The sequence below is a fragment of the Cyprinodon tularosa genome, unplaced genomic scaffold, assembly GCF_016077235.1.
Source record: "Cyprinodon tularosa strain WSP-4 unplaced genomic scaffold, ASM1607723v1 ctg585, whole genome shotgun sequence".
Classification (NCBI taxonomy): domain Eukaryota; kingdom Metazoa; phylum Chordata; class Actinopteri; order Cyprinodontiformes; family Cyprinodontidae; genus Cyprinodon; species Cyprinodon tularosa.
In genome coordinates, this window is record NW_024039324.1 from 62651 (window position 1) to 78603 (window position 15953).

A 15953-nucleotide genomic window follows, 5' to 3' on the forward strand; every position below is an offset into this window, starting at 1 on the left:
AATGACCAAAAAAAAATCCATATTTTCTAAATAAAGATAAACTATACTTTCCTACGGCCTTTGCTAACAAATAGATGCATATATTTAAACATCCATAATTTCCAGATAAAAGGTATAGTGGATAAAACTTTCAGTTTTGAGTTCTGAGGCGTAAATCTTTTCCATCGTCATTACTTACCTACCTTTATCAAAAAACATGGCCACCTCTGGCCCCCCCCATCTAGCTCCGCCCCTGCGAAAGAGAAACATGGATGAAATGTTTGACTTTTCCTGTTTGCTTGCCTGATGAGAAATAAAACTGAAAAAAAAAAATAAAGGAGTTTACCTGGAACATTTTTTATTTTGCTTGCGTAAAATGAGTCCATGGTGCATCTGTTACCTTTTTTGTGTCATCAAAGCTGGGCCAAAACAGTTTAGTTTACATTGTCTCTGTGTTTCTGTTGTTGTTGTTTTACATTTTAATAAACAAATAAAAACAAATAAATAAAAAGAATTGCAGCAGATAATTGAAACAAAGCAGGAGGAATGTTTCATGACCCACGTATGGATATCGAGCACTGCTGTCATTGGGAGAAGCCCTGCTCTGCCGCGCCCCCTCCCTAACTGGGCCCCCTGGCTGCCTTGCAGAGTTCAGTCACAGAGAGAGAGGAATGCACTGGGATGCGGAGCGGCAACAACTGTAGGAAACCGACGCAACAACTCGCTCACTATGGACAACAATGATCCATATTTACACCTCAGTAAGTAAAGGCCTGCTTCCAGCAGCGGTCCGTCTTCCTATCCACTCTGCTGTTTTGTTTTCACTCGGGAGCTTCGTTTCATGGCGTCTTTCAGCTCAGCTCAGGGAAACTGTCCGCGGACTTTAACCACTCAGTCCTGCCCGTGATATTTTGAAGTCGCTGTCTCTACTAGCAGTTTGACACCCAATCTTGAGTTGTTTTCATTGCGCAGTCAGGTGATCGGTGCTTGCGCCCCGGTCTGGCAAGGTCAGAGGTTGGCACTTTAATTGCGCTTATATAATTTATGGCGCTCGTCGCGCGTCTCTTGCTAAACTGTTTGAGACAGAAACACAATTTATTGGTCTGGGACGTTAGATCCGAAGAGCACCGCGTGTTGCAGCGCGGAGCAATGTGGGCTTTCTGCTAATAAACAAACTTAGGAGTCCCTTTGAGGCGGTGGAGAGGAGCGCGTCCCTCCAGGACGCGGCCTGGTCTGCGCTGCGCTGCGCTCTATGGGAAACATCTCTCTGGAAAACATCGTGATGTGAGTTTGCTCTGTTAAGCAACTCTTGGATCACACTTTCTGACTTTCTCCAACTAATGGCTTCCTCCCCCCTAACTAACCCTTAGTGACTTCTTTAGGATTTTGCAACATGTGGAGCTGTTACTGTATGGCCTACAGCTCTTTCTTTATAAGTTGACTGTCTATACAGTTAAAACGAGTCTCTCATAAATAACCACTGACTCTGATTGAGTCACCAACATCATGTGATGCTTTTTTTTAAAACCCAGAATGGCACACTGATTAAACTATAGCAGTGGAAATTAAAGAGAATGAAAAAGATGTCTGTTAAAGAGGAATATGCTGCATTTGAATTCCTCTGTAACACTATTCAAGTATTTCATTTGGCATTTTATAACATCACTTGATCTATTTTATGGGGATTTTTGTACAAAACACTGACACGATGTAGGCAATAAATGTAAACTGGAATGAAAATGATAACTGTCCTCTAAGGGCAGCTGCTAGTCTTTAGGGATTTGTATCCTAACCTTGAAAGACTGTAAGTTTAACTAATTATTTCCCAAAATACGCCAAACAGAGAATTTCTGTGTTGAGCTGCATTCATTCCACCACCACCATGTTTCTCCATCTGGGTGATCTCCTCAGGGTGACCTGCAGTGTAAGCATTATGCATGAAGGCAGACAACTTTTAATTTTCCCCTAATCTGACCATAGGTCCTTCATGGACTTCCTTGCTGTGTCTGTTGTATGTATGGCTTGTAGCAAAGTGACATAGGAGTTCTTGTGAACTTCTTTCACAAAGTTATTTCTTCCTTGCCACTTTTTCATATTTGTAGAGGGCACGACTAAGCGTTTCCCTGCTGACAGATTATCTCTCCTGGGCTGTGGATCTCTTAAGCTCATCCAGTGTCTTCATGGGTTTCTTTTCTGCTTATCTGCTCTCCGTGTTCAGACTATCCAAATACTGAAATGTGTATTTTTAATAAAACATGTCCTTCTGATTTTACAATTACGCACTACTTTGTGTCAACATATTGCATAAAATCCCCCCAAATACAAGACAAAATGTGAAAACGTTTAAAGGCTACCAATACCTTTTTAAAGGACTGTAAATGTTGCTCTATTGTGTTATGAGAGATATATGAGGACTACTTAGTGAGGCTGAAAATTGTTTCCATCATAACTGCAGCTCCTCTGGGAATGGCAGACATCAGGGTGGGAAACATTTAGAGAAGGAAAGCCATGAAGGAACAGACCAGTCCCCTCTTCAAGAGCGCTGTTTATTCGTTCTTGTCCGTTTCTGATCAGGAATATACCAAGAATCCCACTACTCTGCTTCAGATTTTGGTTGAATACATTTTTGATGCTTACTCTGTAATTTTCCCAAGGGAAAATTATGAACATTTCTGATGTTCGTTTTTTTTCCAATTGGTTTGATTTGCCCAATCCCACAACAGTCAAAAATCATGGTTAATTGTGTATTAAACATTTCCTCACAATATAAATAAAGTGATCCTATATTTCTAATGCATGTTATTTTGCTGAACGCAAAGAAAGCTGGAAAGCAAAACCAGCCGAGAGATAATTTCAAGCCTTTCTTTGTCTTCATCTTGGCTCACGAATGTGATTTGTGACATATTTTGTGCATCGACGGCCCACACACTCAGGCGCATAATGGAGTCATAAATTGTGCTCATTTCACGACTCCATGATGGTCAACCTTTGTAATGTGTTACAAGCGTGAAGCCGAAGGCGTGTGGAGTCAAGAAAGAAGCTGGTGATTATGTGGGGATTGTTCCATGATCTCGCTTCTCCTCAGCTTTTCCCAGACATGTTATGTTACAGCAGGTTTTCACACAGGCCTGCCCGGGGCTTAGTAGTTCTAGAATCAGCATTTTCTTCCCCCTTCTTTCTCTCTGTCTCTCTACGCTTCAGCAATTTTTACTTTTTTCCTCAGTGGAAGTGATTCTAGACAAGCTGACAAGTATCCTCTCGCTGCTTTTTGATGGTGAGAACTTATTTAGCTTGCAGATTTGGGAAGTCACTTCAGAAAGAAGAAGAGGATTAAAAGAGTGAAGGGAGCAAAATAAAAGGGAAACGGAGGCTGTGGGAGTTGGGGCGGTGAAGGAAGAAGTCATCATAGTTGATGTGAACTCTCATCACTTGCCAAGGGTCGTCAATTCACCTCTCCATGCACTCAAACTAGAAAAAAACAAAGTGATACACCCAATAGGTTTTTCTGTGCATGCGTCACCTGTGCATATTTCACTGAACGACGGTTACGGCATCACGTGACCTGAAGAATGTAGGTAGTGAGCTTTAATACTGAGACCAATGCAGATCCCAGAAAGAATAAACCAAACAGGTAGGAAAGGTGTGGCTCACTTTAAGTGTTTGCTCAAGTACTCTGTAGCTTGAGACCTGCTATGCTTCAGTGACAACATGTGTACTTGCACACAATATATACAATGGTTCTTTTTTTTTGTAGTGCTTTTCAATGGGCGTGTGCATTTGTATGTCAAAGTAAAGACTCGGATGTCTTTTTGTGTAAGTACGTGCAGATTGTGAGAAGAGAATAAGGGAAAAATAACATGGGGCGTAAGGAGGCCATTCTCTGGGCTAATTGCCAGTAATTAGTCATTAGCGAAGAAGGTCATTGCCATGATTTAATTCCAGCTTTAATCAAGCAGAGAACCTGGAAAGACCAATAGGCTGCAATAGTATTTATTTTTTTGTCCTGATAGATGTTAGCTATCTCTTTGCTAATAATACTGAACAACATCAATACACGGGTACTTTTTTTTTTAAACATTTCTCTGATCTTGTTGGAATTGAGTTTTTTAATCAGTAGAGCAGCTGTGCAGTAGCTTGATTAAATTTTTTAAATGGACGCATGTGTACATTCATGGCTGCAGCTGCAAAAGAAAAAAGTTTTTTTTAAGGGAAAGCGCCAATTAAACATACATTAGTGCAAAAATTCAATGTAAAAAAAAACAACTAAGAAAGTAGTGGAATAGATTCTGCATGATGGTAGAAACAAATAGCTGACTCTGACCTATTGGTTTCACTATGAGCTCTATCAGAATAGGCTGAAAGGCAATTAAACAAATACCTATTTTAAGTGATATTGTAAGGAAGTACAGCCCCCCCCTCCCCCCATACACTATATAAACCTGGTTTTCTTTATTTATAGTGTTACAGCAAAAAACTAAAATAACAAAAATGTACATTCTAGGTACATACTCAGGCTCCAAAACTCTTTTAGCACATCTGCTGTGTAAGTAGACTAGTTCTGTGGAGTAAGAGTAACAAGTTCAGTATTTTTTCATGTTTACAGACCTGTTCCCACTGCAATGATCTGAAAATGTTCAGGTCGTTGCAGTGGGAACAGGATAGTTATATTGTTTGGGAGAATGAGGCAAGATCAGTGTCCTTGCCACTTTGATGTATGGCATCCTGATGTGAATGCTATGTTATGTTTTTACAGACATTGGCAGGTATAAGATTCTCAGAGTACAACTTTAAGAAAAATTGAACAGTTTCATTTAGGGCTGAAACAATTAAATCGCATTAATCTTGATTAATCGACTATTGAAATAATCGTCAACTAATTCAGTAATGGATTAATCGTTAGCTGGATAAAGAGACTGTAAAACATGCTTTTAGCTGACGGAGCAACTGACTTACATAGAGCAGTAAATATATCAAAATTGTAGTCAATATGCTGTATCCAGAACTCAAGTGTAAAGCTTGAGTTTCACTTGTTTAATTTAATAAAAAGTCTACTTTAAAGAATCTTTGGCTATCCGATTATTAATCAATCAATCGAAAAAATTATCAACAGATTAATTGATTTGCATAATAATCTGTAGTTGTAGCCCAGGTTTCATTAGCCTGGCCAGCTAGACTGACTTACATGGGGCAGTAATAAGTCTGATGAGGCTCAGATTCTGGTCTAAAACAGATTGGACCAATCACAGTATGGGAGGTTTAGGAGTTTATATTTGCACCAGAATTAACCATAATGCAACAGCTGTTTTTTGTAACCATAAAAATGACAATTGCAGCTGCAACAAAGTGATGTTTTAATGATGCCCTTTATTATGTCCTCAATGAGCTGGATATATATTTACAATTTCAACAGCTGGGTGCTGTAGAAACTTTTCTTTAAAAAAAAGACATTTTTGCATCACAGCTATAGTTATCTAATTAGACTTAAACTGGTTCTGCTGAATGTGTTAGTCCGGGTATTCCTGCCTTTGACATCAAGTACTACCTGGTCCTTCTGCAGTGTATACAGTGTAAATAAGTCTCGCTGGCCAGAATACAATATCATTGCATTTAGGCAAATGTGTAAAACAAAAGCGGGGTAGCATATGCTCTATTTGCTTTTATTAAAAACAAAAACCAAGAGTTATTACCATGACTGCCAATGAAAAGTTGGAACAGCTGTTAGATTTATTTATTGTTTTTTTACTTTTTGCACCTCACTTGGAGTTTGCACTGGACTGGAGTATCCGCAATATCCATGTTGAATATAAAACTTTGATTCTTTGCTAGGTCGGATCCATTTAACATGGACGCGCTTGACGTCATATCATATAGGCTAAAGGTTTATGGATTCATCGCGCTGAACTACTGAGGTGTCATTCTGCTCATCAAACTATGGTTTAATCATATAGATCCAATTAAAAAGGGTATTTTAAAAATGTTTTTTAAAAACCTATAAGATATCGATTTAAAACATAACCTAAAAAAAATAGTTATTGCTCTCCACCTATAGCCAACCCATTCATCTGGTGAAAAGACACTTTTTCCTACATGGACATATTTTCATGTTTAATGCTTAATTTTTATGCATTTTTCCAAAGTGACTTACAAATTAGACACGTTACAGTTATAATCAATATGACAATAAGTTCTTTAGAGGAAAATCACTAGTCAGAATCAGTGGTGACAGCAAAGAGATAGAGGGAAGTACAGAAAGAGTAGTAGTCAAGTACAGAGCTATGGGTAACAGTTAGGATAGGACATACTCTTTGAAGAGGTGGGTCTTTAGGAGTTTCCTAAACATAGAAAGGGACGCTGCTGTTCTTGCAGCGCTTGGTAGTACATTCCACCATTTTGGAACAACGCATGAAGCAGTCCGGATTGTCTTAAGCGTGGTGCACTGCCAGACGACAATCCATTGATGACGGGAGTGACCGAGTTGTGACATAATCCTGTGCTAGAGGGTTCAAGTAGATGGGAGTCATACCTTTAAGCACTTTGTAGCATCAGGGACTTGGATTTGATGCGGGTAGCCAGGGGTAACCAGTGAAGATTAATAGACAAAGGGGTCATATTAGACTTTTTGGGCAGATTCATGATTTAACCGCTGAAATGCATCTTTCTATAACCTTCTTCAGGGCAGCTAAGTTGTGGTACACAGCAATATGTGGTGGAGGGCTCCTCCTTTACCACTCTATGCAGTATTTTTGGTTTCTGATTAACGCTTTAAGCCAAATGAATGGGTTTCAAATACTTCTTAAATTTTGAAAACTTTGCTACAATGACCACTTCATCATATTTTGAATACTGTTTTACAAATGCAAAATTCAAGTTGTTTTTACATGATTATTCATGTCCCCCTATAATCTTATTATTACATAAATTTACCGTAATTTCCTGTAAGTATCTCTTACAGTTTTTACTGTAATAAAAACCTTTTTACTCTTGATAGTCAAAACTTTAGAGATGTGGTTTTTGACAGATTTCTTTTTCTTTTTATGTCGATACCCCAAAAATATAAAAATACTGTTAAAGATGTTAACTTCAGCCCCAGCTTGTTAAAGGTAGTTAGAAGTCTTGCTTAAATTAGTAAAATGCTTTTAAGGTACGTCTTTAAACCCAACACTTGCAGGCTACAAAAAAACTTTTCCACATTCTATTTCAAGTTCCTTTCCCTACTTAGCCCTAAATAGAAAGTTACATTTATTTTGGTTCATACGTCCAAATTAAGATGAGTTTACAGCTAGATATCAAAATACAACCTCGTATGGATGATTTTTCATCTTCCTTTAAGGCAAACATGTTTTCTTCTGGGGATTCTTGCTGTGGTGCTTTTCACTCACTAAACCGGTTAAAGGATTCTGATTCTCTCTGAACTATATTTTTCAATTCTCTCCAATACATTTTTCCTTTTTCTTCTAAATAACTTTGTTTTTACAAAACTGAGCAATAGAAAAATATATTTGAGCTCCAAGCATCTTTTCTCATTTCAAACAAACTAAAATTGTTAACACCTGTTTGCATGTATTTATTTTGTATGTGTTTTAAAAAGTGTTTTAAAGGGTTAATTATATAATTATATTACTGTGTTTTAATTGAGCTTTTTCTATACAAGTTGTCTTTTATTAATCTTAACCAAGTAGTTGGGATTAAGCTCCAGACGAAATCACTTCGTCATGTTACATAATCATTACTTCATATTTTCAAATTCACAGCTTATGAAGGAAGAAGAGAAAGTTTGAAATCTTATAATAGAAGCTCAGTTTATACTATTTCAAACTCAGATTTAAGATTAAGGAGTGCAATCTAAATTTAGCCGTGCCAATTATCCTCCTCCCATGTCTTTGTAATCCATGTTACATCTCTGAATTCTAATTAGGGCTCTTAGGAGTTAATTTGACATGTTTTATGTGGGCCATGACACACTAACATAACACAGCATGCTTTTAAGAATAAAAAGATTATTTTAATTTCTTCCTGTGGGGTTCACTAGTTCTATAAAGTGTCTCTCCCCTGGTGTTCTCTCCTTTTCATTTACCTGACTGCTCACTGACTTTCCTGCCCAACTCTTCTTACTTCACGGATAAGTTACCAGAGTCTTTCCTTAAAGTAATGTTTGGATAGTTGAGGCAGGTTCATACAGGTGGACATTGGGGAAAAAAGTTGTTGAGTTACAGAGTAAAAGAGATGCACACCAATCAAGGAACACTTCTTTGGATTTAGAAGAGGATCGTCTGGTAGATGGGTGGGATAAATTAAAACTGAGCAGCTGCAGTTTATAATCAGTGCCAGCTTCAAATTCACTGGCTTGGGTCTGTTTTGTTAACCACAGGATGCGTTTGCATGCCACAATTATTTAAAAGTGCTTCTGAAATTGTAGACAAATGTCTGATTTTGTTTTGCCTCATTAAAACAAACTCATTTTAAACTAGTATTCAAACAAGGATCATATGTTATACTATTGGCTGTGTAATTTGTTTATGCTCTGAGGATTGGCCATGCATTGTTCCCCTCTGCTTTTGTTGTGTATTTTTGTCCCGTGTTTGCATTTAGATTCTCCCTTTGCAGCATCTTTTCTTGTCCGACGTACAGTTTTGGAAAAAGACCATACTTAACATCCTGGAATGGCATAACACTTGTTAAACACACAAACATCCCAATACAGCTCTTAGGAGGAACTCCCCATGCCATCAGTAATACCATTCAGCGCACATGCTGTCATGTTTATTGTCTGACTCGATGGGAGGTTTTAGATGCTTGGAGAAAGATGAAAGACAACATTCTTTACTTTCTGCTTCCATGTTTTCACTTTCTCAACCATGCATGTTCAAGCTGCACGGAAAAACAAGATATGTTACAAAAATGTCCTCAACATATAAAGAAATCCTCTTTGATAGCTATTGAGTTCCTCTGCAGTTACTCTCCAGACTGGAAGACTTTTACGAGCTTGTAATCTGAGTCTTCTCGTTGTTCTGAGAGCTTTTAAGTTTGACCCCCACCACCTCCTACGCTTGACACCTTGGTCATGCCGCTACAACAGGTGTCTCTGCACGGCTATAGAATTATGCACCGAGACACAGAAGCAAGTTGAGCGGCTGGTGGGAGAGCTGATTTGTGCAGCAGTCAGCCGGCAAACTGTTCCTGTGGGATTGATCTCCGTGTAAGGATAATCTGAGTAATCCTATAACTGGCGCCGGTGGACTCCGCCTCCTTTTTCTATGCAGTGCCGCACCCCCTTAGCTTTACACGCCTAAAAAACAGCTCCTCCTTCTCCACATGGAGCCTTTCCTTCCCGGCTCTCTTCTAGAAAGTGTGTGATCAGGGGGTTAACTTGAACACAACTTGAGTTTGTGTTTAAGGCATGTGGAATCCTGTTTCTTTACCAGCGACCGGAGGCAACCCTGGGAGGGAAATGGGTTATGGTCACTGTGAGTAGATTCTTCTTATTCCTATTCTTGAGCATTCTAAGTTGCATTTATTTCTTGATCTTCTTTAAAAAGTGCGCCGACTTCATGCCTACCATTTTTCTCCCAGTGCTACAACCTAATTTTTCTGGTAATAATGTACCAAAGCCTAAGTTTGTGCTTTTTGAACCATTAAATCATTTTAAGCGGTTGTGACAGCTACAAGGCTTTGCTGTTTCTAGCTAGAATTGAGAGCTTGTGATTCACTTGAGGCCTCACATGTGTTCAGCAGGGATGTCACTCAACCTTAAAGGACGCTTCCAGCTCTCTTTGCCTTGTCCTTCACTATCTGTTTAACTCTCAACACTTGTCCTTTCCTATTAGCCCCCTTTCATTCTGGTTTGGCCGTCCGCTTTCTGTCTCCACTGTCTGTCTGCCCGTTGGTGAATGAGCACCTCTCCTCATATTTCTGTCTCCTAAGGTTGGACTATGATGTGTTTTGAGGCCTACTCACTTGTTTGCACTGTTTATAAGCGTGTGTGATTACATCTGAGTAGTGTAGATAATAGAGAGCTATTGTACTCTCAAGTATCTGTTAAGAGGAGCTGGTGGATCACTCCAGTTTACAAGAGTAAACACAAGGGTGTTCATTGCAGTCTGAAGGGTTAAGGGCGTCCTTGTTGATGGTGGGAGGGCAAATTGTTCTGGTCTCATATCAGCCAGAAGCACATCTGGATGTATGACAAAGCTGTGATTACATTCATATCCTTCTGAACTTGTGCATTAGGCGGGACTTAACTGCAAAGTCTACCTCTGAGACACACACAAACACATTGAGAAAAACTAATTTTCTGTAGTATTTTTTTTAAAAATAGAATAATTTACAGTCATGTAAAATTTTCTGACATTGAATCTGACAAGTTTCATTGTCCTTTAAAACACACCATGTTTGCTGAATGTAAAGTTGGTGCAGAAAAGATGAAAAAACATCTCAAACGCCGGTCTCTCTTTTTATCCATGTGTTTTTTTAATCCATTCATTTATTCAAGATTGGTTTAGAGCGGTGGCAGGTGGAGGATGGAAAACCAGCCATCTGTGTCCTGAGTGAATCTCTGCATCCAGCTCATTCAATTCGATACAGTTTATATATATATATAAAAGGCCAATTCACTAACAATGTCATCTTAAGACATTTTACACAAACGGTTAAATCAGATCATACAGTCATATTGGTTTAAAGTTGTCTATCTAAGAAAAATAGCTGAATGCATTGACTCATTGAGTTGGCGGCGTTCCCTCACACTAAGCATGCATGTCGTAACAGTGGAGAGGACAAACTCTCCTTTAACAGGAAGAATCCTCCAGCAGAACCAGGATTTGCCAAGGCTGACTGGGGTTCAAGGAGACAGAAGCACTGATCTATTAATGCTTCATATGTTACAAAAGGTTATAGTTTGCTCCGTTATAACTAATTTGATTCATATTACCTGATGATGAAACCATTATAAGAACTTTTACTATATGAAAACATTGTGTAAAATATTACAGTAGCACAGTATTAAGTAAGAAACTAATTAAGGCTCAAATTATTCATTTAACTTGCAGGTTTAGATTTAAAGTTTTTCTTCCAAATGAGAAGTTCCTTTCTGATTGTAAAAGCGGTGAGTGGAAACCCAGCTGAATTTCTATTGAGGGAAATTGTAGTACTTCAATTTAAGCCAGCTGACAAGTTCACAATCTTACACCGGCTCACAATCCGACACAAGTTCACAATCCTGCAGCAGCTCACTAATGTAGGGTTATTGTATAGAAATAATATAACAGGACATTTTGAAGGACAACTTTTTAAAACTTTGGTATACTTAGCTTTTTACCTTGCCTAGAGTTAGACTGAAACCAGAATAATGTTTGATCGCATTTAAAGGATTATCCTATAAATATAGAATCATAAAAACATGAATCTGACATGGAAGTCAATATGAACTACATTGTACTTTGGTAACAGTGCTGCACTCTGTAAAAGTGGAAAGCACAGATCTGTGCAGTGAAAAATGAAAACATGACCTGCAATTAGAAATAACCAGGGACCTTTATAAAATGGATTGCTTGGATATCTGCATGGACAGCTGACAATATCACGTGTTATAGATGGCGGTAGCTGAGTTTTCTTTTAAACTGTACAATTATTCAAAAATGTTTGACATCCCGCTTTTCCCTAACCTCATATTTTTACTTCGCCACAATTGAACATTGACAAACACTTCTTTGTATTTTACTCTTAGTTTATATACCGTATATACGGTATATATATATATATATATATATATATATATATATATATATATATATATATCTTTTAATTATTCACCGGCAGTGTTTCCACGAAGCACAACTAAACATGCGTTTTTTCATGTCTCTGTCCATCATTCTATTGGTAAGCTGAGAACAGCTGGTATTATGTACTGTAAAACCATCAGTACATCTAACTTTGGTATTTATCTTTACGCACAGCTGTGGTGCAGCTCAGCATCTCTCAGATTGTGTTGTTTTTATTTTTGATTGGTATGACCACTCTGGTGGACTTGAGTGTAAAGCTTTATTTTTCATTACACTGTAGAAAGTAATTCATGTAATTTAACCCTTTTATGTTTTGATAAAGGAGGCTATACACTGCTAACTGGTTACACAAACTTTTATCATAAGCTTGTTGTCTGCAACTATCACATTTGTGTTTTTTTCCCCAACTCTATTAAAGAGAGTTAGAGACCGGATTGCAAAGCTGATGGTGTAATGGCTTCCGTGCACTAAAATAGGCTTTGTGACTCATCTATCTGTACAGTTTTCTGTTGTGATGCTGAACAGCTCAGCTCATCCCATGTTCCTTCAAAGCTGTTTAATCAGTTGTAGCCATCATATTTCTTCTGTCACAAGTAATCCCTGTAGGTTGTGAAGTCCAGCAGTCAAATTGCCCCGCTGAAACACGCTGGGTCACAGCATGAGCTTGTGTTCACCCTTTCGCGGCCCTCCGGTTTAACAGGCGATGACTACTTCCAGGAACTAATTGGAGTTACCTCATCAGGCAAAGCCACGAGAGCGGATGCTTTGATTTGCATGAGCCTTTTAGTACAGCTGTTTGTTTGCTTTCCAAGACTGCTTGGTCAGCCTGTTCCCTGCTAGCTCTTTGTTTAAGCTTCAAACTTTTTTATCACTTGCAAAACAATCTTTATCTTGTCCTTGTCTCAGTCCTGGCCTCGTAATCGATCAGCCGCTTCTGTTTCTGTGTAATATGTCTCCCTCTGGAAGGTCTTTGTATGTGTAATGACGCAGAATGTGGAGGGAAAAAGACTATGAAAAGTGCTTCATACATACACAATGAAATATTTATGTGCTTTTGTCGAATCTTGTTGTTGGTACTCTCTCTAAAAAGGTTTGGGTTATAGAGTTTCTTTGTAGAGGTTTAAAAAAAAAAAGAAAATGCTATTTGTTTGACTTCACCAGAGGGCAAAATCTGGGGTCAGAGAAGTTCACGGCTCAATTTCTTGTGTTTTCACAGCCGTCTGACTTTATTAAGGGGCAAAAAAACCTTTGGTTATTATATACATCGATATAAATAATGGTTACTAATATTCTATTTAGTAAGTTATGTTGTTATACTAACAGTGGGGATAATGTTTGCTTTTCTTCTTTGGATAAATCAAACTGAAATTCACTATGTATGCTTTCTGTGGTGTGTCGATCAGTGGCAGGAGTGTAGCTCTCTCCTACCAGTAGCCTAGATCCCAATACGGATGCATTGCCCAGAACAGGAGCAAATCAAAAGTGACATCCATGTTTCAAAGCGAGCGAGACAGGATCTGATTAAAAAAAAATACACCTCTTTTACTTTTTCAATATTTTAGCAAATATGACAAGATAGAAACAGTTTTCCAGCAGGCTAATGGATTTGTTGAGTTTCACACCAATATAAAAAAAATAAGAATAAGAGACTTTATAAAAGCAACTGTTAAGTTAGTGAAAAGCATCAGTCAGGAAGACTGCATCTGCTTTTAATTTTCTTTTTTTTTATACTTGTACCCATTGCTACCCCATTAGTGGCACATTCCTACTTCTAATAACACATCAGAGCAGAAATAAACATAGGCCAGCTGATGAGTTGACATTCCCACTTGAGAGATTTTAAGTTTGTGTGGGTGTGTGGAAGGGAAGTGGAACAGAGCCCTTCCCCATCCTTCCATCACACACTCCATCCGTCCATCTCAGCAGCTATTGCTTCCCTTCCTCTCTGGCTCTGTTCCACTCTTCGCCTCCCACCTTCTTGACAGCTGGCCTAGTGAGCTGTAGATACTTACTACAGGATAAGAGGATTTAGTGACACAATTACTCAAACATCAACCCCATTAAGGCAGAAAAATAAAAATCAATGGTTTCTGTGGTGCGGTTGTGTTGATGGGTGCTGAGGATTTTATAAAGCTGTTATGTATGTGCACACAGGGTGAACATGTGGGCACAATGCAGAGGGATTCAGAGGTTATTTCTTGATTACAAGCCAGCTCCATGTAATGAGCTCCGCAGGCTATCTGTCTGATTACTTTAGGAAGTTCTCTATTTTTTTTGGCTACACCACTTTCAATTACAGACCCCCCATTTTGCAAACAATCGCACACATATAGGCAGTAAATTCAGTGACTATAAGCCATTTATTAGACAAACCAATTTACACGCTGAGGATTATTTCATCCTTGTTACTAGGGCTTATCTCCTAGACCTTAAGACCAATGTTGCTGTTGAGGCACAGATTTGCTCCTTCTAACCACTGGCTCCCCCCCCCAAACACTCCCACTGTTGGTCTGCTCTGCAGACAAGAGATATTATTAGTTTGGAGGCTATGTCCTTATTGAGTTACCACACAGAAGATCACTCCATCTAGTTCCAAACCAGTAATTAACAGGGCACGGGTTAGAGAGTTTTATGGTGTATAATTTGTTTCTAAGCCTCTGATTACCAGATTGATGCAAGGCTTTTGTAATACTTGTTAATGATTGGTGTCAAATTAATATTCTTGGAGGTACAAGAGAATCTGATATGGTTTTTATACACAAGTTCACTGTAGGTTAGAATCAGACAGCAGCATTTTTTGACTGTCATGATCGGTTGCTGATTTTGTTTGTGAGTTGCATGCCTCCCTGCTGCAGTCGCTTCTGGGAATGATCATTGTGACAAGAATCCTGTAGGTTTAGAACTCCCGTGAACTTGGATTGGGAGTTTGGCAACAGGCGACCTTTGATTGGCGACGCCAGCGGTCAAAGGTGCCCTTCTCTGCTCCGTCTGTCTGTTTGCTCTCAGATAGATGCTCAAGCAGGGCAGTCAAAATGTACACACAGACAACCAGGAAACTGTGTGGCTTGGTCTGTTATGATGGTTTATTTTTTTATTGGATACCTTCCTTATGTTCCAGGTTACAATGAGTTGTTTTTGTTTTTTTCTGTGTGTGAACAGTTTGTGAAACTGAGACATTTATTCCTCTATTATTGTAATTATTTTTTAAGCTATGTCAAGATTGATAACAAATTCAATCACTTTGCATGAAAGATGACAATATTTCAGTTAATTTAGAAATGCTGCTTTCATTGAGTGCATTTACATCTGTCCTTCGGAACAGTCAGATGATGAAGGTTATTCAAGGATAAGCCTTTATGAGCGTCTGAGGGGAAATCTGTTTCTTTGAACGAACATGTTGGCCCTTCTTCCGCACACATACAGATTTACACAAATGTAAACACACGTTTGCCCTGCAAAGCATTTTCACCTCCCTGGTGATTCCCTTTCAGGCATCCTACCAGCTGGTTGGCCATGTGTTCTGGTTCCCTGGGGCACGTAGCCCAGGACTGCTGAATTTTTTAAGCTTGGAACTACAGTTTATGCATATAAAGTGTGGATCTCGTGTCGCAAAAGGACAGCAGTTGCAAACACGAAGAGGCATCCCCGCACCAAGCACTCGCTGATGCAATCGGACATTTACAAACACCGTTCTGCAGACAAACAGCTTTTTAAAACGTGTCCAAGTTTGACTCATCATGTCATGACCTGCTGCTCTGGGTTTTTGATTCTTTTTAGGTTTTTATTTTGTGTTTACCGTCGGGCTTCAATTTAGGTTGTTTTGTGTTTGCTTTTAAGAATTATATCACATTTGTCTTAAGTTTACTCCAGACCCTTCCCTTATCCTTAAATTTTCAGCTAGATCATTCTTTATTTTCTAGTACTTGGTCTTATTCCCCTTTAGCTTTATTTAAGTTTTTTCCCTAGCTTTAGTTAAGTCCTGGTTACTCTTTGTTGCCCCTTTCCCCTGCTTCTATGCCCACCTGCTCCTAATTACCTGATTACTCCATTTGTTTTGTGGAACGAGTGGAGTAATTACGAGTTAATAATGTGGAGTAATTATAAACCCCATTTATGCTATCCTTTTGAAACAGTGCCGGGATCGGTCCGAATACGGTGAGCGAGATACAGTATCTCTAGTGTAAATGGACTGAACTG

The 15953-nt window shown here is 38.8% G+C and overlaps 1 protein-coding gene across 4 annotated transcripts in view; it reads left to right on the plus strand.

Moving 5' to 3' along the window:
- Positions 1–591: 591 nt before the first annotated feature.
- The window catches only part of rxrgb (retinoid X receptor, gamma b), a 40457-nt gene continuing 25095 nt past the window's right edge, over positions 592–15953 (plus strand). For 2 of the 4 annotated variants that reach the window (XM_038306564.1, XM_038306565.1), the window contains exon 1: positions 9290–9443. In XM_038306564.1, coding sequence (XP_038162492.1) covers positions 9377–9443 — 67 coding nt within the window. In that variant the 5' untranslated portion in view covers positions 9290–9376. Of the gene's footprint in view, positions 741–990; positions 1264–9289; positions 9444–15953 lie in introns of those variants that run through there. The other 2 variants (XM_038306566.1, XM_038306567.1) reach the window with 2 other exon arrangements.